Here is a 20035-nt window from a genome sequence, read left to right on the forward strand (position 1 = left end):
GTTTTGTCCTACTCATTTTGGCGGTCTTTGAACTCACCCTAGTTTGTTAACATGTACTACCTCCGACTTTCTAAGACGCGTTTTATGCCACTTGTTTTTCTGTCTCATTTTGTCCACCAAACTTTGAATGTTGTGCGTGAATGCACAAAGGTGAGTTTTGTTGATGTTATTGACTTGTATGGAATGCTAATCGGGCATAATGGGGGGACACATGGATGAAGTACAGGCTGTCCAGAGTCAGGACCCAGGATGGACCGCTCGTCCAGAGCCAGGACCCAATATGAACCGCTCATCCAGAGTCAGGACCCAGGATGGACCGCTCGTCCAGAGTCAGGACCCAATATGAACCGCTCATCCAGAGTCAGGACCCAATATGAACCGCTCATCCAGAGTCAGGACCCAATATGAACCGCTCATCCAGAGTCAGGACCCAATATGAACCGCTCATCCAGAGTCAGCACCCAATATGAACCGCTCATCCAGAGTCAGGACCCAGGATGGACCGCTCGTCCAGAGTCAGCACCCAATATGAACCGCTCATCCAGAGTCAGGACCCAATATGAACCGCTCATCCAGAGTCAGGACCCAATATGAACCGCTCATCCAGAGTCAGGACCCAATATGAACCGCTCGTCCAGAGTCAGCACCCAATATGAACCGCTCATCCAGAGTCAGGACCCAATATGAACCGCTCATCCAGAGTCAGGACCCAGGATGGACCGCTCGTCCAGAGTCAGCACCCAATATGAACCGCTCATCCAGAGTCAGCACCCAATATGAACCGCTCGTCCAGAGTCAGCACCCAATATGAACCGCTCATCCAGAGTCAGCACCCAATATGAACCGCTCATCCAGAGTCAGGACCCAATATGAACCGCTCGTCCAGAGTCAGCACCCAATATGAACCGCTCATCCAGAGTCAGCACCCAATATGAACCGCTCATCCAGAGTCAGGACCCAATATGAACCGCTCATCCAGAGTCAGGACCCAGGATGGACCGCTCGTCCAGAGTCAGCACCCAATATGAACCGCTCATCCAGAGTCAGCACCCAATATGAACCGCTCATCCAGAGTCAGGACCCAATATGAACCGCTCATCCAGAGTCAGCACCCAATATGAACCGCTCATCCAGAGTCCACCCAGGATGGACCGCTCGTCCAGAGTCAGGACCCAGGATGGACCGCTAGTCCAGAGTCAGGACCCAGGATGGACCGCTCGTCCAGAGTCGGCACCCAGGATGGACCGCTCGTCCAGAGTCGGCACCCAGGATGGACCGCTCGTCCAGAGTCGGCACCCAGGATGGACCGCTAGTCCAGAATCAGGACCCAGGATGGACCGCTAGTCCAGAGTCTGGACCCAGGATGGACCGCTAGTCCAGAGTCTGGACCCAGGATGGACCGCTCATCCAGAGTCGGGACCCAGGATGGACCGCTTGCCTGTGTATCGGTTGAGTACATCTCTGCGCTGCTGATCCGCCTTCGCTTGGGATGGTTTCCTGCTAGGTCCACTTTGGACGGGACTCTCGCTACTGTGTTGGATCCACTTTGGACTGGACTCTCACCGTTATGTTTAAGATCCACTATGGACTGGACTTTCACAATACCATGTTAGACCCACTCGAAATCCATTGCTCTTGGTTCCCTAGAGGGGGGGGGGTCCCCTCCAAGGTTTCTCATAGTCATCATTGTCACTGTCACCGACGTCCCATTGGGTGTGAGTTTTTCCTTGCCCTTATGTGGGCTCTACTGAGGATGTGGTGGTGGTTTGTGCAGCCCTTTGAGACACTAGTGATTTAGGGCTATATAAGTAAACATTGATTGATTGATTGATTGATATGTGGTCCCTGCATGACTGCAAGCTAATCAATGCTAAAATGCTATTTAGGCTAGTTGTATGTACATATTGCATCATTTGTAGTTCTAGTTCAGCTCACATAGTTTCCTGTAAGTCCTCTTAATTCAATGTACATCTCATGACACACCATCTGGATGTAATATGGCTTTTAAATTGGTTTTGCGGCTCCAGGCAGATTTGTTTTTGTATTTTTGCTCCAAAATGGCTCTTTCTACATTCAGGGTTTCTGACCCTTGGTCTAGACATGCTTTTATTTTGCTGGAAAAAGTTTGGACACCCCTGCTTTTGGGGTTAACACAAATCTCTTTTCATTTTCCAATGAATGTCACATGTAAAGTGTTTATGTGAAATGTATGGCGTGTGTGCTCCCTTTTGTGACCATTGTTTACCTCCCGTAAAGTGATTGTGGGAAAAGTGATGGATGTTATCATTGTCAGGCTGTCAAACGGCGTGGGAAGACATTCACTGCTGGTTCCGTGCTGAGGTGGGCCAGGTGGTGGCTGCGTCCTGCGCCAATATCTCCCAGCTCTTTCAGCAGCAAGGTACTGGACATCATATCATGTACAGGAAGATTTGGAAGAAGAACAAGGTATGAAGTGTGTTATCTGAGCTGCTGGACATTCAGCACGTGGGATGCTCGCTGAACAAATGATGGAAGGGAGAACAAAAGCGTAAGATTGTGTTTACTGGAAGGAAGAGTAGGCGTCGGGTTGCTGTGGTTGACCTGATAACTGGATGTTAGTGGGTTCCGGCACCCCGGTGGAGTTCCACCTCCACAGATGCTGAGAAATGTCAAGTGCCGGAGCGCCGTTTAGGCGGTATCGGGACCGTTGAGGAGAAAATAAACAATTGGAAAATCAAAGAGTTCCTCGTTGGAGCCCAGAGCATGAATATGTAACGTTAGGTAAAGGCAATGCTGAGAAGGAGAAAACCTCCCTGGGGTTTCAGCCTCCGCCCACACCGTGCACCCACCTATGCTGTGGCCCCAGGGTCTGCGTGACGCAGGGCCTCCAAACTTTTGGACTTGGGGGCCGCATTGGGCTAAAGAAAATGCTGGTCGAGGGCCTGCATGGAAAGTAACTCTATATAAATCATACGGTACATATGTGTACATATTATATAGCAATATCATGGCTATCTCGTTAATAATGCATATACTGTATTTTTCAGAGTATAAGTCGCTCCGGAGTATAAGTCGCACCTGCAAAAAATGCATAATAAAGAAGGGAAAAAACATAAATCACACTGGACCGCATTTTGGGGGGAAAATTTATTTGATAAAAGCCAACAGCAAGAATAGACATTTGAAAGGCAATTTAAAATAAATAAAGAATAGTGAAGAACAGGCTGAATAAGTGTAGGTTATATGAGGCATAAATAAGCAACTGCTATGTTAACCTAACATATTATGGTAAGAGTCATTCAAATAACTATAACATATAGAACATGCTATACCTTTACCAAACTATCTCTCACTCCTAATCCATAAATCCCATGAAATCTTATACATCTTGTCTCTTACTTGAATGAGATAAATAATATTATTTGATATTTTACGGTAATGTGTTAATAATTTCACACATAAGTCGCTCCTGAGTATAAGTCACACCCCCGGCCAAACTATGAAAAAAACTGCAATTTATAATCCGAAAAATACGGTAGTTGGAAATCAAGAGTATGTGAAAGTTTGACTACGACCTTGTTTGCTTCTGTGATGATCTCTCCTTAAAGTGTTGTAATCAATTAGAAATATCAAGCAGTTATAAACCACCAAAACTTTTTTTATTGATTTAAATGGGAGTAATTTAGATTTTTTTATGGTGCAAGGACATTTTTATAATATCCACAAAGTTCAGTGAGCAGGTTGTGTTATGTGTGTTGACATTTTGTGTTGGTTGGATTTTTATTCTTTTTTGTACCATGACCAGGGAAGGTTGTCTGCATTGAGTCATATAACTAAATGCTGCGCAGACAGCCAATAAGAGCAAATATTTTTTTTTGTAGCAACATGTTTCAGGCTTTAGGGAATTTCTGTGCATTTTGGACTTGGGGGCCATTTGCAGCCCGCAGCTCATTTTTAACAACCCGTGTTCGATTCTAAAAATTCTAGTAATTAAAGAAAAAAAACATAATAAAGTGGATTAAAAGAGCAAACAGGTTACATGCAACAAGAAAAAGTTGCAATTTGGACTTCAGGTTTTTTTTTTCTTTATCTTTTATTACTGCTCAAAAAAATTAGGCTGACCGCTTTCGCAATTAGAGATGACGAAAAATGCTTTAAAGTGTAATATCGGAAATTATCGTTATCGGTTTCAAAAAGTCAAATGTATGACTTTTTAAAACGCTACTGTGTACACGCACGTAGGGAGAAGTACAGAGCGCCAATAAACCTTAAAGACAATGCCTTTGCGTGCCGGCCCAGTCACATAACATCTACGGCTTTTCACACACACAAGTGAATGCAACGCATACTTGGTCAACAGCCATACAGGTCACACTGAGGGTGGCCGTATAAACAACTTTAACACTGTTATAAATATGCGCCACACTGAAGCCACACCAAACAAGAATGACAAACACATTTTGGGAGAACAGCCGCACCGTAACACAACAGAACAAATACCCAGAACCCCTTGCAGCACTAACTCTTCCGGGACACTACAATATACACCCCCTGCTACCCCCTACCCCCAGACCCCGCCCACCTTAACCTCTTCATGCTCTCTCAGAGAGAGCATGTCCCAAATTCCAAGCTGCTATTTTGAGGCATGTCAAACATTGATTGATTGATTGATTGATTGATTGCTTGTACTGTTGTGTCGTAGGTTACATCTACAGGAACTGCACGGAGCACGGCTGGTCGGCGGTCTATCCAGCCTACACGGAAGCCTGCCAGTTTGCAGAAGACATCCAATCAGAGCCACAGGTAGAGCACGGCAACTAAAAACATGCAAACTTTCCATTTTTTATTTACATTGTTATCCAACTGTAGGAAGCTTGGTGCATGAACAAAGTCTTTATTGTCGTTGGGGTCAAAACCTACAACTTAATTAACAGCTTTGTTAAATAAGAGTATAAAATATCAAATAAGAAAAAAACATGTCAACAAGCATCATAAAGTCTATGGATAAAGTCACAAGTTAACGTGCAAGCAATAATACTTTTGGTATCGACACTACAGATACATGGATTAGAATGGGCTTTATCAGTATTGGAAATACACTATATTGGCAAAAGTATTGAGCCACCCATCCAAATGATGAGAAGCAGGTGTTCTAATCACTTGGCCCGGTGTATCAAATCCAGCACTTAGACATGGAGACTGTTTCTACAAACATTTGTGACAGAATGGGCCGCTCTCAGTGATTTCCAGCATGGAACTGTCACAGGATGCCTACTGTGCAACAAATGCAGTTATAAAATTTCCTCAACTTTATTTTAAGAAAAGTGAAGAGTTTGGGAACAACAGCAAGTCAGCCAGCAAGTGGTGGGCCAGATAAACTGACAGAGAGGTCAGCAAAGACCTTCTGCACAGTCACTTGCTACACAGCTCCAAACTTCATGTCACCTTCCATTTAGCCCACCTAAAGTACGCAGACAGCTTCATGGTGTGGGTTTCCATGGCCGAGCGACATCATCTAAGCCATACGTCACCAAGTCCAATGCAACGCGTGGGATGCAGTGGTGTAAAGGACATCGCCACTGGACTGTAGAGCAGAGGAGACACCTTCTCTGGACTGATGAATCACACTTTTCCATCTTGCAATCTGATGGACCAGTCTGGCTTTGGAGGTTGCCAGGAGAACACTATATATTTGCATTGTGCCGAGGGTGAAATTTGGTGGAGGACGAATTATGGTGTGGGGTTGTTTTTTCAGGAGTGGAGCTTGGCCCCTTAGTTCCAGTGAAAGGAACTTTGAATGCTCCAGGATACCAAAACAGTTTGGACAATTCCCTGGGATGTCACTTCAAGTTAAAATGTGATTAAAGCAGGTGGTCAAATACTTTTGGCGATATAGTCTCCTTTTTTTTAATCTTCAGGGAAAATCTGGGTGTTATTATTTCTCTTTTTATAAACAGTATACAGTATTGGGAACGTTTTTAAAACAGATAATATCAAAAGCAATACAATAAACAAAAAGTCCCAAGTAGGACTACTATGATATATATATATATATATATATATATATATATATATATATATATATATATATATATATATATATATATATATATATATATATATAGATGGCACCGCTGTAGTGGCAGCTGTTGCAGGAGTTCTGTGCTCTTGTGTCATCCTTTTGTGTTTCCCTCTTCTTTTCATGTCTTATTATATACATATTTTTTTTTTTTCTTTTTGGTCTGGGATCCTTATGGACTGTGTGACAAGGAGCGGCACTTTCGTGACCTCTGCGGTGCTTTTTTGTGGACTTCTGGATCTGCCTCCCGGGAGCCTTTTGGCCATGGAGACCAGCTGCTGGGTCTCTGCCACACCGGAGTCTGTTTGGAGAGACTGGAGGAGATGTGGATGAGGAGACAGGACTGCAGAGTTTGGAGGACTGGAGGAGATGTGGATGAAAAGACAGGACTGCAGAGTTTGGAGAGACTGGAGGAGATGTGGATGAAGAGACAGGACTGCAGAGTTTGGAGAGACTGGAGGAAATGTGGATGAAGAGACAGGACTGCAGTTTGGAGAAACTGGAGGAGATGTGGATGAAGAGACAGGACTGCAGAGTTTGGAGAGACTGGAGGAGATGTGGATGAAGAGACAGGACTGCAGAGTTTGGAGAGACTGGAGGAGATGTGGATGAGGAGACAGGACTGCAGAGTTTGGAGAGACTGGAGGAGATGTGGATGAAGAGACAGGACTGCAGAGTTTGGAGAGACTGGAGGAGATGTGGATGAAGAGACAGGACTGCAGTTTGGAGAGACTGGAGGAGATGTGGATGAAGAGACAGGACTGCAGAGTTTGGAGAGACTGGAGGAGATGTGGATGAAGAGACAGGACTGCAGAGTTTGGAGAGACTGGAGGAGATGTGGATGAAGAGACAGGACTGCAGAGTTTGGAGAGACTGGAGGAGATGTGGATGAAGAGACAGGACTGCAGAGTTTGGAGAGACTGGAGGAGATGTGGATGAAGAGACAGGACTGCGGAGTTTGGAGAGACTGGAGGAGATGCGGATGAAGAGACAGGACTGCAGAGTTTGGATGCAGAGTTTGGATGGACTGGAGGAGATGTGGATGAAGAGACAGGACTGCAGAGTTTGGAGAGACTGGAGGAGATGTGGATGAAGAGACAGGACTCCAGAGCTGGCACAAAGCACCAGGACGGACAAGCTTCAGTGTCTTGGCTGAATGAGCAGGTGTCAGACACCTCAGTCTTCTTGGACGTATCCTCGCTCATCCATGCGGACTGGACACTGGCCGAGAGTTGGTGGGTGGACGAGGGTGGAGTTGGCTTTCCTGGTTGTTTTGTTGGGTCTGCTCCTGTCTCTGGCCATGCTCCCCCCACTCCAGTAGACGATGGCGTGGAACACTGCAGAGGCTACCACACTGGATATGTTTCGTTTACTTTCTATTCATAGCTGTATGTAGAAGTGTCTGCTTGTATCTGCTGCTTTAATGTCTTTCATGTCCTTTGTGTTCTTTGATGTTTCCCTCTTACACACATCTAAGAGGGATGTGTGCTATGGCTATGAGTTGTTTTTTTCCCCCTTGTCCTCAGTTTAGAAGACCCCCTCTCCAGGGGCCCAGGCTTAGACACATTTTTTTTGTGTCCCCCCATCTTCCCCACACACCTCTTCTTTTTTGTAAGGGGTGCCGCAAGTTGGCAGACCTGTCAGCAATCCTGATCCGTCTTCCTGTAATGTTCCAGTCCGCTTTTAAAGCCCTCCACAGCACAGAGTCAGCGCTTCTAAAAGTTTTTAATAATATCCTCCTGTCAACTGATTCTGGTAAATATGTCGTCCTGGTGCTTTTAGAACTGTCTGCTGCGTTGGACACCGTCGACCACACCACCTTAATCACTTGTCTTGAGAACTGTGGGTATTAAGGGCGCCGCCCTCAACTGGTTCCGGTCGTACCTAGCCGACAGGAGTTTCTGTGTAAAAATAGACAGTTTTATGTCTTCCACAGCTCCTCTACCACACGGGGTCCCCCAGGGCTCAATCCTAGCCCCAATCCTATTTGCGCTTTACCTTCTCCCCCTTGGTTCTATTTTTAAGAAGTACGGTATTGCATTTCATTTTTATGCCGATGATTGCCAGATCTATTTTCCCGTGGCACAAAACAACACAGTTCAAGGTCTCATTGACTGCCTGCACGACATCAAAGCCTGGCTTTCAGCTAACTTCCTGAGTCTAAATGAAGACAAAAGAGAAGTTATGTTGTTCGGTCCAAGTCGATCTCCCTCCCCCAACGTTGACCTCGGCACTCTGACCCCGTATCTCAGCGACTGTGTCACAAACCTGGGGGTAAAGTTCCACTCAGATTTTAAATTTGAAAAACAAATCAGCAGCGTCGTTCAAAAAAGCTTTAATCAATTACGCCAAATAGCCAAAGTGAAACCGCTTCTGTCAGGACATGATCTCGAGAAATAATTCCCGCCTTTATCTGGACTGGTTTAGACTACTGTATTGGCCTGTATGTCGGCATTAGCCAGGCCTGCAGCTGGTGCAGAACTCTGCTGCTGGTCTGCTAACACAGACCCGCAGACGTCAGCACATCACCCCTATATTAGTCTCCCTTCACTGGCTCTCTGTGCGTTATCTAATCCATTTTAAACTCCTTCTATTTGTTTTTAAATGTCTAAACAACCTGGCGCCAACATATCTCTCCGACCTTCAGCTTTACTGCCCCACCTGATCCCTAAGATCATGTGATCAGCTGCTACTGAGGGTCCCTGACACGAGGCTGAAGCTTAGAGGTGACAGAGCTTTGGCTGCTGCTGCTCCCAAGCTCTGGAACCACCTACCTCTGAGTGTTAGACAAGCCTCCTCTCTTCCTCTTTTTAAATCTCTCTTAAAAGCATACTTTTATTCCTTGGCATTTAACACTGAGTGATATCCATCCTGCAATGGCGCCCCATTATACACCTGATGTCATCCTGTTTTTATCTTTTATTTATTTATTTTTGATCATGTTCTGTTTGTGTTGTGTTGTGTTTGCTCGGTTCTCATTTTTAACCTGTCTATTGCACAGCACTTTGGCTACCTCTGTGGTACATTTCAAATGCGTTGTATAAATAAAGTTGATTTGATTTGACCTCGAATGGGGTTGTGCTGAAAATTTTAATTTCCCCTCGGGGATTTAAATCTAATACATATATATATATATATATATATATATATATATATATATATATATATATATATATATATATATATATATATGTATGTATATATGTATATATATATGTATGTATATATGTATATATATATATATATATGTATATATATATATATATATATACATATATATATATATATATATATATATATATATATATATATATATATATATATATATATATATATATATGTATATATATATATATATATGTATGTATATATGTATATATATATATATATATGTATGTATATATGTATATATATATATATATATGTATGTATATATGTATATATATATATATATATATATGTATGTATATATGTATATATATATATATATATATATATATATATATATATGTATATATATATATATGTATGTATATATATATATGTATGTATATATATATGTATGTATATATATATATATGTATGTATATATATATATATATATATACATATATATATATATATATATATATATATATATATATATATATATATATATATATATATATGTATGTATATATGTATATATATATATATATATGTATGTATATATGTATATATATATATATATATGTATGTATATATGTATATATATATATATATATGTATGTATATATGTATATATATATATATATATATATGTATGTATATATGTATATATATATATATATATATATATATATATATGTATATATATATATGTATGTATATATATGTAGGTGTGGGAAAAAAATCACAAGACTACTTCATCTCTACAGATCTGTTTCATGAGGGGTTCCCTCAATCATCAGATTTTTTTTTTTGTATGTATAAATAAATAGACAAAGTATTACCAAAAAAAGGTTTCCATTTAGTACCAGTATAGATTCCCAAGTACCGGCAATTGTTACTGTATCATCCATCCCTCTTTACACCCTCATTAGAAAATATTTAAACGTGAGTTATTTGTTGAAAGATGTTTATCTTCGTAATATTTCATTTTGTCCAGACGACATACTTCTCCAACTTCCAGCATGTGTACACTGTCGGCTATGCAACCTCCTTCATCTCGCTTGTATCGGCCATCTTTGTCTTCACGATCTTCAGGTAACACTTAGTATCTCAGTAGAATGTTAGTATTACACTAACACAGTTTGTCTTCTGGTCAGGAAGTTCCACTGCACCAGGAACTACATCCACATCAACCTCTTCTTCTCCTTCATTCTGAGAGCCAGCGCCGTTTTCATTAAAGACTCCGTTCTTTTCTCCGACCACGACCACGACCATTGTTTCATGTCAACGGTGAGTGAGACGTCCTGGTATTTACCAGTGAGTGTAGCGGTCCCGGTCCCCTCACTTCGACGGTGAGTGAGACGTCCTGGTATTTACCAGTGAGTGTAGCGGTCCCGGTCCCCTCACTTCGACGGTGAGTGAGACGTCCTGGTATTTACCAGTGAGTGTAGCGGTCCCGGTCCCCTCACTTCGACGATGAGTGAGACGTCCTAGTATTTACCAGTGAGTGTAGCGGTCCCGGTCCCCTCACTTCGACGGTGAGTGAGACGTCCTGGTATTTACCAGTGAGTGTAGCGGTCCCGGTCCCCTCACTTCGACGGTGAGTGAGACGTCCTGGTATTTACCAGTGAGTGCAGCGGTCCCGGTCCCCTCACTTCGACGGTGAGTGAGACGTCCTGGTATTTACCAGTGAGTGCAGCGGTCCCGGTCCCCTCACTTCGACGATGAGTGAGAGGTCCTGGTATTTACCAGTGAGTGCAGCGGTCCCGGTCCCCTCACTTCGACGATGAGTGAGACGTCCTGGTATTTACCAGTGAGTGCAGCGGTCCCGGTCCCCTCACTTCGACGATGAGTGAGACGTCCTGGTATTTACCAGTGAGTGCAGCGGTCCCGGTCCCCTCACTTCGACGGTGAGTGAGACGTCCTGGTATTTACCAGTGAGTGCAGCGGTCCCGGTCCCCTCACTTCGACGGTGAGTGAGACGTCCTGGTATTTACCAGTGAGTGCAGCGGTCCCGGTCCCCTCACTTCGACGGTGAGTGAGACGTCCTGGTATTTACCAGTGAGTGCAGCGGTCCCGGTCCCCTCACTTCGACGATGAGTGAGAGGTCCTGGTATTTACCAGTGAGTGCAGCGGTCCCGGTCCCCTCACTTCGACGGTGAGTGAGACGTCCTGGTATTTACCAGTGAGTGCAGCGGTCCCGGTCCCCTCACTTCGACGATGAGTGAGAGGTCCTGGTATTTACCAGTGAGTGCAGCGGTCCCGGTCCCCTCACTTCGACGATGAGTGAGAGGTCCTGGTATTTACCAGTGAGTGCAGCGGTCCCGGTCCCCTCACTTCGACGATGAGTGAGACGTCCTGGTATTTACCAGTGAGTGCAGCGGTCCCGGTCCCCTCACTTCGACGATGAGTGAGAGGTCCTGGTATTTACCAGTGAGTGCAGCGGTCCCGGTCCCCTCACTTCGACGGTGAGTGAGACGTCCTAGTATTTACCAGTGAGTGCAGCGGTCCTGGTCCCCTCACTTCGACGGTGAGTGAGACGTCCTAGTATTTACCAGTGAGTGCAGCGGTCCCGGTCCCCTCACTTCGACGGTGAGTGAGACGTCCTGGTATTTACCAGTGAGTGCAGCGGTCCCGGTCCCCTCACTTCGACGGTGAGTGAGACGTCCTAGTATTTACCAGTGAGTGCAGCGGTCCTGGTCCCCTCACTTCGACGGTGAGTGAGACGTCCTGGTATTTACCAGTGAGTGCAGCGGTCCCGGTCCCCTCACTTCGACGATGAGTGAGACGTCCTGGTATTTACCAGTGAGTGCAGCGGTCCCGGTCCCCTCACTTCGACGGTGAGTGAGACGTCCTGGTATTTGCCAGTGAGTGCAGCGGTCCCGGTCCCGGTCCCCTCACTTCTTTTTGGACGTATGCATTGAGCTGATCACTGCCTGTCCAGCAGTTCAGCTAAAGCAGCATCTACTGTCTCAACAATTAGCGTGATTAATATAAGTCTGCTCTAATGCAGTCATTTTTACGCATGAATCACGAGTTAACTCATTCATTTTGACAGCCGTGATAATAGTATATTGTGGAGGTTGCCCTCTAGTGGGTTCTTCAGTCCACCACACACTACCCGAAATTTAGGGTATAACACTGTTTTATTTCGTTCTCACCTCGTGAGAACGAAATAAGCAACAAGTCTTTCTGCGTATGCCCAGAAGCACCTCCAACTCCAACTACTCGTCTCATCACGGCTGCTGCTAATAAAGGTGACAGGTGATTAGATAACAAGGCCCACCTGGGCCATCAACACATCTGTCGTTGTCTTCGAGGCCGGTCCTGGGAACCCCCCATTCTGTGGGAGGTCCGCAGGCCACGCCCCCCTCCACTTATATGTATATATTTACATATACTGTACCATTCAATGGAACCTGTTCAACACATGTGGTGGTTTGCCTGTTGGGCTTGTTTAATAACGTAACTACGCCACTGTTTAACACACGCTTGTGTATTAGCGTTGTATGTTGTCAGCTCATGATAGTGATGTGGCTCGCCAGAGTTGAGTGGCCGTGGGCATGTCCCGAGGTGCGCTCCGCGACAGTTAAGCTATTTTAAATGATCTAGTTTCAATAAAATGAGCCACCTGGGTTTCAATAGACGTGGAGGAAATAGTCATTATTTCATGTTTGTGACACGGCCGATAAACGACACGCATCATTTCTGACGCTTTGTTGTTGTCGCCCCGCAGACGTCGTGTAAAGCAGCCGTGGTCTTCTTTCAGTTCAGCATCCTGGCAAACTACTTCTGGCTCTTGGTGGAGGGAATGTATCTTCAAACCCTGCTGGCTCTCACCTTTGTCTTCCAGAAGAAGTACTTCTGGTGGTACATTCTCATCGGCTGGGGTTAGTACTCTTCTTCTCTCCTTGCTGTTACCTTACTTACACGGCCCAAGGATGAGCTCCAAATTCTACAAGTACACTAATACTGCTGGGGCTCAGCTGCTAGGGTGACTTGAGGGTTCCAGGTTCAATTCCAGCTTCTGCCATCTTAGTCACTGCTTCTGTGTCCTTGGGCAAGACCCTTGCCCCCAATTCCACCCACACTGCTTGAAATCTACTTCAAAAGTAAATGATTGGTGTCACTATGTAAAGTGCTTGCAGTCTCTTGAGAGAAAGCGCTACATAAATATAGCTCAATTCACTTCACACAGAAGTAATAACTTGGAAGCTATGTAGTCGTGGTGATATTGTACAAGTTACATACTGTAAATTGTGTAGTCGTAGTGATATTGTACAAGTTACATCTAGTAAGTAATGTAGTAGTATTGATATTGTAGAAGTAATATCTTTTAAATAATGTAGTAGTAGTGATATTGTACAAGTTACATATTGTAAATTGTGTAGTAGTAGTGATATTGTACAAGTTACATATTGTAAATTGTGTAGTAGTAGTGATGTTGTACAAGTTACATATTGGAAGTTATGTAGTAGTAGTGATATTGTAGTAGTACTAATGTACAAGTAACATCTAGTAAGTAATGTAGTAGTAGTGATATTGTACAAGTAATATATTGTAAGTAATGTAGTAGTAGTGATAATGTACAAGTAATATATTGTAAGTAATGTAGTAGTAGTGATAATGTACAAGTAATATATTGTAAGTAATGTAGTAGTAGTGATATTGTACAAGTTACATACTGTAAATTGTGTAGTAGTAGTGATATTGTACAAGTTACATCTAGTAAGTAATGTAGTAGTATTGATATTGTAGAAGTAATATCTTTTAAATAATGTAGTAGTAGTGATATTGTACAAGTTACATATTGTAAATTGTGTAGTAGTAGTGATATTGTACAAGTTACATATTGTAAATTGTGTAGTAGTAGTGATGTTGTACAAGTTACATATTGGAAGTTATGTAGTAGTAGTGATATTGTAGTAGTACTAATGTACAAGTAACATCTAGTAAGTAATGTAGTAGTAGTGATATTGTACAAGTAATATATTGTAAGTAATGTAGTAGTAGTGATAATGTACAAGTAATATATTGTAAGTAATGTAGTAGTAGTGATAATGTACAAGTAATATATTGTAAGTAATGTAGTAGTAGTGATATTGTACAAGTAATATATTGTAAGTAATGTAGTAGTAGTGATATTGTACAAGTAACATCTAATAAGTAACATAGTAGTCATGATATCTTATATAATTGAAATGTTTAAATTACTAGTCTGCTCAATTTTATTGTCACAAAATAAAAAATACAAATTATAATAATATATTAGTGTTTCAATTTTGAAGTACTGGTTGAGATAGCGTTTAAACACCTGTACCGTTTTAAAAGTACCCACTGAGTAGTAGTATTGGGTAAAATGTAAATAAAAGCCACCTCTACCCAGAGTGGCCCTGAGAAGAATTTTATTTGAAAGCCCTCCCGCTCCTTTTACAAAACAATGTCAGACTTTCTCTGAAACAATTGTTCAACTACTTTTATTCAAACTGGAATTAAACTTGATGCATGGTTTTGTACTCGAGCAAATTCACAGGAAAACAATATTTTTGTCAAGACGTGGACTTTGAGGCAGTTCACTGTGTGGATTGTTTTCCGCGAGATGCAAGAGAATTGGACTGGACATGGCGTGAGGGTAAATACGTGATTTAATTCTTACTATAAAAAGATGCAAACAAAAGGCGTGCACAAGACGGAGACACAAACTTGGCTGAGGAGCAAAACTTAACACTAAGACGTAAACTATGGGCGTGAAAGAAATAAACACTTACTGTGACAGGAATAAACAAAGAAAAACTTACTGTGACAGGAATAAACAAAGAAAAACTTACTGTGACAGGAATAAACAAAGAAAAACTTACTGTGACAGGAATAAACTAAGAAAAAGTTACTGTGACAGGAATAAACAAAGAAAAAGTTACTTGGCCAAGCATGGAAGGAACATAAACAGAGTGATGACGCCAGGACCACCAACTGAAAAAGCAGGCTTAAATAATAATGACATGATTGAAACAGGTGCGTGAATCACATGGATGAGGCAGGTGATACTAACGGGTCGTCATGGTGACAAAACAAACAAGGATGTGTAAAAATACAAACTAACAGAGTTTTAACCAAACAGAACCTAACTAAACCAAACATGATCACCAAACATGACAATTTTGTTTCTGTGAAATAACAGATGTAACATACATTTGCAGAAGTTGAGTCCACATGCAACATGTCCAACGTCCTCCTTTAGAGCTCCTCGTCTTGCACCCGGAATCCAACGGAGGATGCTTGAAGAGGAGATAATAAGTACCCCTCAAATAGACCCATAAGTTAAGGCAACATACCTATGGCAGAGGTGTCCAAACCACAGCTAGCGGGCTAATTGTTCACTTTCACCCAGGAAACGTCCAACGTTAAATAGGAAATCTGACCCAACTTACTTGAAAATATCTGATTGTGTAATTGCTGCAGGTTTAAGTAATTCAGGCTAATGACTATGAATTAGACTTTAAAGTGGCCAAAGTGTGACCCAATCTAAAACAACCTTTCCCACTCATGGCGCAAATAAAGCCCAGAAAAAGTCAACACATAACACAACCTGCTCGCTGAGCTTTGTGGATGTTAGAAAAAAAATGTCCAAGCACCACATATATAAACCCCTGTTTCCATATGAGTTGGGAAATTGTGTTAGATGTAAATATAAACAGAATACAATGATTTGCAAATCCTTTTCAAGCCATATTCAGTTGAATATGCTACAAAGACAACATATTTGATGTTCAAACTCATAAACTTTTTTTTTGTTTTGCAAGTAATAATTAACTTAGAATTTCATGGCTGCAACACGTGCCAAAGTAGTTGGGAAAGGGCATGTTCACCACTGTGTTACATCACCTTTTCTTTCAACAACACTCAATAAACGTTTGGGAACTGAGGAAACTAATTGTTGAAGCTTTGAAAGTGGAATTCTTTCCCATTCTTGTTTTATGTAGAGCTTCAGTCCTTCAACAGTCCGGGGTCTCCGCTGTCCTATTTTACGCTTCATAATGCGCCACACATTTTCCATGGGAGACAGGTCTGGACTGCAGGCGGGCCAGGAAAGTACCTGCACACTTTTTTACGAAGCCACGCTGTTGTAACACTTGGCTTGGCATTATTTTGCTGAAATAAGCAGGGGTGTCCATGATAACGTTGCATGGATGACATCATATGTTGTTCCAAAACCTGTATGTACCTTTCAGCATTAATGGTGCCTTCACAGATGTGTAAGTTACCCATGCCTTGGGCACTAATACACCCCCATACCATCACACATGCTGGCTTTTACACTTTGTGCCTATAACAATCCAGATGGTTATTTTCCTCTTTGTTCTGGAGGACACCAAGTCCTCTGTTTCCAAATATAATTTGAAATGTGGACTCGTCAGACCACAGAACACTTTTCCACTTTGCATCAGTCCATCTTAAATGATCTCGGGCCCAGAAAAGCCGGCAGCGTTCCAGGGTGTTGTTGATAAATGGGTTTGGCTTTGCATATTAGAGTTTTAACTTGCACTTACAGATGTAGCGACCAACTGTAGTTACTGACAGTGGTTTTATGAAGTGTTCCTGAGCCCATGCGGTGATATTCTTTACACACTGATGTCAGTTTTTGAAACAGTACCGCCTGAGGGTTCAAAGGTACATAATGTAATCGCTTACGTGCAGGGATTTCTCCAGATTCTCTGAACTTTTTGATGATTTTACGGACCGTAGATGGTAAAATCCCTAAATTCCTTGCAATAGCTCGTTGAGAAATGTTGTTCTAAAACTGTTTGACAATTTGCTTACAAAGTGGTGACCCTCGCCCCATCCTTGTTTGTCAATTACTTAGCATTTCATGGAAGCTGCTTTTATAGCCAATCATGGCACCCACCTGTTCCCAATTAGCCTGCACACCTGTGGGATGTTCCAAATAAGTGTTTGATGAGCATTCCTCAACTTTATCAGTATTTATTGCCACCTTTCCCAACTTCTTTGTCAATTGTTGCTGGCATCAAATTCTAAAGTTAATGATTATTTGCAACAAAAAAAAAGTTTATGAGTTTGAACATCAAATATGTTGTCTTTGTAGCATATTCAACTGAATATGGCTTGAAAATGATTTTCAAATCATTGTATTCTGTTTATATTTACATCTAACACCATTTCCCAACTCACATGGAAACGGGGTTTGTAATTCACAATTACAGTCATTTAAATCCCCTGCAATGCATGATTGGAAAAAACACTATCTTCACACTTATCTGTGTTCGGCGCATTTTAGCTGCTAGATATTTCTCCAAAGACATGCACCTGGGGATAGGCCCCTCCCACCTCCAAAGACATGCACCTGGGGATAGGCCCCTCCCACCTCCAAAGACATGCACCTGGGGATAGGCCCCTCCCACCTCCAAAGACATGCACCTGGGGATAGGCCCCTCCCACTTCCAAAGACATGCACCTGGGGATAGGTTGATTGGCAACACTAAATGGTCCCTAGTGTGTGAATGTTGTCTGTCTGTGTTGGCCCTGTGATGAGGTGGCGACTTGTCCAAGGTCTACCCTGACTTCTGGCCGAATGCAGCTGAGTTAGGCTCCAGCACCCCCTGTGACCCCAAAAGGGACAAGCGGTATAAAATGTAGGGATGGATCAAGTTGAGTCCAGGATAGAGTTCCATTCCAAGTGTTTGGCAGGGCGACACTTAGTCAGAAGGACCCTGCCATTGCATTCTTATCAGTGACGGAGCAGGAAGGGGATGATGATCCACACTAACACATCCTCATTCTTTGACATTTCTTGATCTTCATAAGGGGTTTTTTCCGTGTTATTTGCCCCTGTTCTGATTGTTCTTTTGACTTGATTGAGCCCATCACCTCGTGTTCCCCTCAGGTCTGCCAGCAGTAGTCCTAAGTGCATGGATGTTGGCCAGGAAGCTCCATGACAACAGAGGGTGAGATCATGCTGACAGAAACTTACATTTGGGAAATAAGTATGCAGATTTACACCCCAAAAATACAAACACTTTATCATTGTTATCGGCAATTATACAAGAAATGTGTAAATGTACTCCATCCCCCCTTTTGTACTGGGAGCATGTACTTTAATAGAAGTCATACTAAATACTTCATAACCTTTGTTAAGATAAGTTTACTGGTAAAACACCTACTATTCAAATATATCAAAATATGTCATAATATCATTTTTTTGTAATAATTCTTGTTTGTTTGCTCAACATGTTGCTGGGAAGCTGCTGGGATGACACTGACGTGGCCTTCATCTGGTGGATCATAAAAGCTCCAATAACGGCATCGTTGCTGGTGAGTTATGACCGGGCTCACATGGACTGTCACACATCTTACAGTAAGTCCTACCAAGTTAGACCTACAACAGGCCTGGGCAATTATTTGGACTCTCGGGGCAAATTTAGAGAAGAAAAATGTGTCTGGGGCCTGGTACATCTATTTTAGGAAAACTAATACAAAACCTCACATTAAAGTCTGATTGAATGCTAAAAATGTTATGAAAGACCGCCTTAAAATACTGAATTGTATTTTTTCTAGGAACGATAAAACCCTGAATATTGAGATTGGTTGATTAATTGATTGAAACTTGGATTAGTAGATTGCACAGTACAGTACATATTCCCTACAATTGACCACTAAATGGTAACACCCCAATAAGTTTTTAACTTATTTAAGTCGGGGTCCACGTTAATCAATTCATGGTACAAATATATACTATCAGCATAATACAGTCATCACACAAGTTCATCATCATAGTATATACATTGAATTATTGACATTATTTACAATCCGGGGGGTGGAGTTAGGTTTGGTTGATATCAGTACTTCAGTCATCAACAATGATATCATGTGAGAAGTGGACATTGAAACAGTGTAGGTGTGACTTAGTAGGATATGTACAGCCAGCAGAGAACATAGTCAGTTCACATAGCATAAGAACAAGTATATACATTAGAAGTACATTTGAGTTGTTTATAATCTGGGGAGATGGGATGTGAATGGAGGAGGGTATTAGTAAAGGGTTGAAGTTGCCTGGAGGTGTTGTTTTAGAGCAGTTTTGAAGGAATATAGAGATGCACTTACTTTTCCACCTGTTGGGAGTGCATTCCACATTGATGTGGCATAGAAAGAGAATGAGTTAAGACCTTTGTTAGACGGGAATCTGGGTTTAACGTGGTTTGTGGAGCTCCCCCTGGTGTTGTGGTTATGGCGGTCATTTACGTTAAGGAAGTAGTTTGACATGTACTTCGGTATCAAGGAGGTGTAGTGGATTTTATAGACTAGGCTCAGTGCAAGTTGTTTTACTCCACAATTATTGTGGCCAAACAGTTCCATTTTCCTTTCATCCGACCACAGAACTTTCCTCCAGAATGTCTTATCTTTGTCCATGTGATGTCAGGTGAAACACAACTGGAACTGTTTGGCCACAATACCCAGCTACACTGCAAAAACTGAAATCTAAGTAAGATTAAATGTCTCAAATAAGTGTGATATCTGCTTATTTTCTGTCTGATAAGATCATTCTTCTCACTAAGCAGATTTGATGTTAGAGTGTTTTACTTGTTTTAAGTGTTTGCTCCTGAATGATCTCAGTAAGACATTGCAGCTTGTTGCTAAGATGTGATGACCTATATTGAGCAACACATGCTTCAAACTAGAATATCAAGTGTTTCAAAGCTGTGTCATCAACCATCACTCATCATACCATGAATTGATTAACGTGGACCCCGACATAAACACGTTGAAAAACTTATTGGGGTGTTACCATTTAGTGGTCAATTGTACGGAATATGG

The 20035-nt window shown here is 42.3% G+C and overlaps 1 protein-coding gene across 2 annotated transcripts in view; it reads left to right on the forward strand.

Annotated features, from left to right (window-relative positions):
* ghrhrb (growth hormone releasing hormone receptor b) overlaps positions 1–20035 on the forward strand; it is a 46364-nt gene that overhangs the window by 13834 nt on the left and 12495 nt on the right. Inside the window, exons 3-9 of one of the 2 annotated variants that reach the window (XM_061882916.1) lie at positions 2294–2398; positions 4682–4782; positions 10206–10303; positions 10366–10498; positions 12945–13098; positions 18108–18168; positions 18466–18535. In XM_061882916.1, the coding sequence (XP_061738900.1) occupies positions 2294–2398; positions 4682–4782; positions 10206–10303; positions 10366–10498; positions 12945–13098; positions 18108–18168; positions 18466–18535 (722 nt within the window). The remainder of the gene's footprint in view (positions 1–2293; positions 2399–4681; positions 4783–10205; positions 10304–10365; positions 10499–12944; positions 13099–18107; positions 18169–18465; positions 18536–20035) is intronic. The other variant, XM_061882917.1, reaches the window with a different exon arrangement.

The sequence above is a fragment of the Nerophis ophidion genome, linkage group LG22, assembly GCF_033978795.1.
Source record: "Nerophis ophidion isolate RoL-2023_Sa linkage group LG22, RoL_Noph_v1.0, whole genome shotgun sequence".
Taxonomy (NCBI): domain Eukaryota; kingdom Metazoa; phylum Chordata; class Actinopteri; order Syngnathiformes; family Syngnathidae; genus Nerophis; species Nerophis ophidion.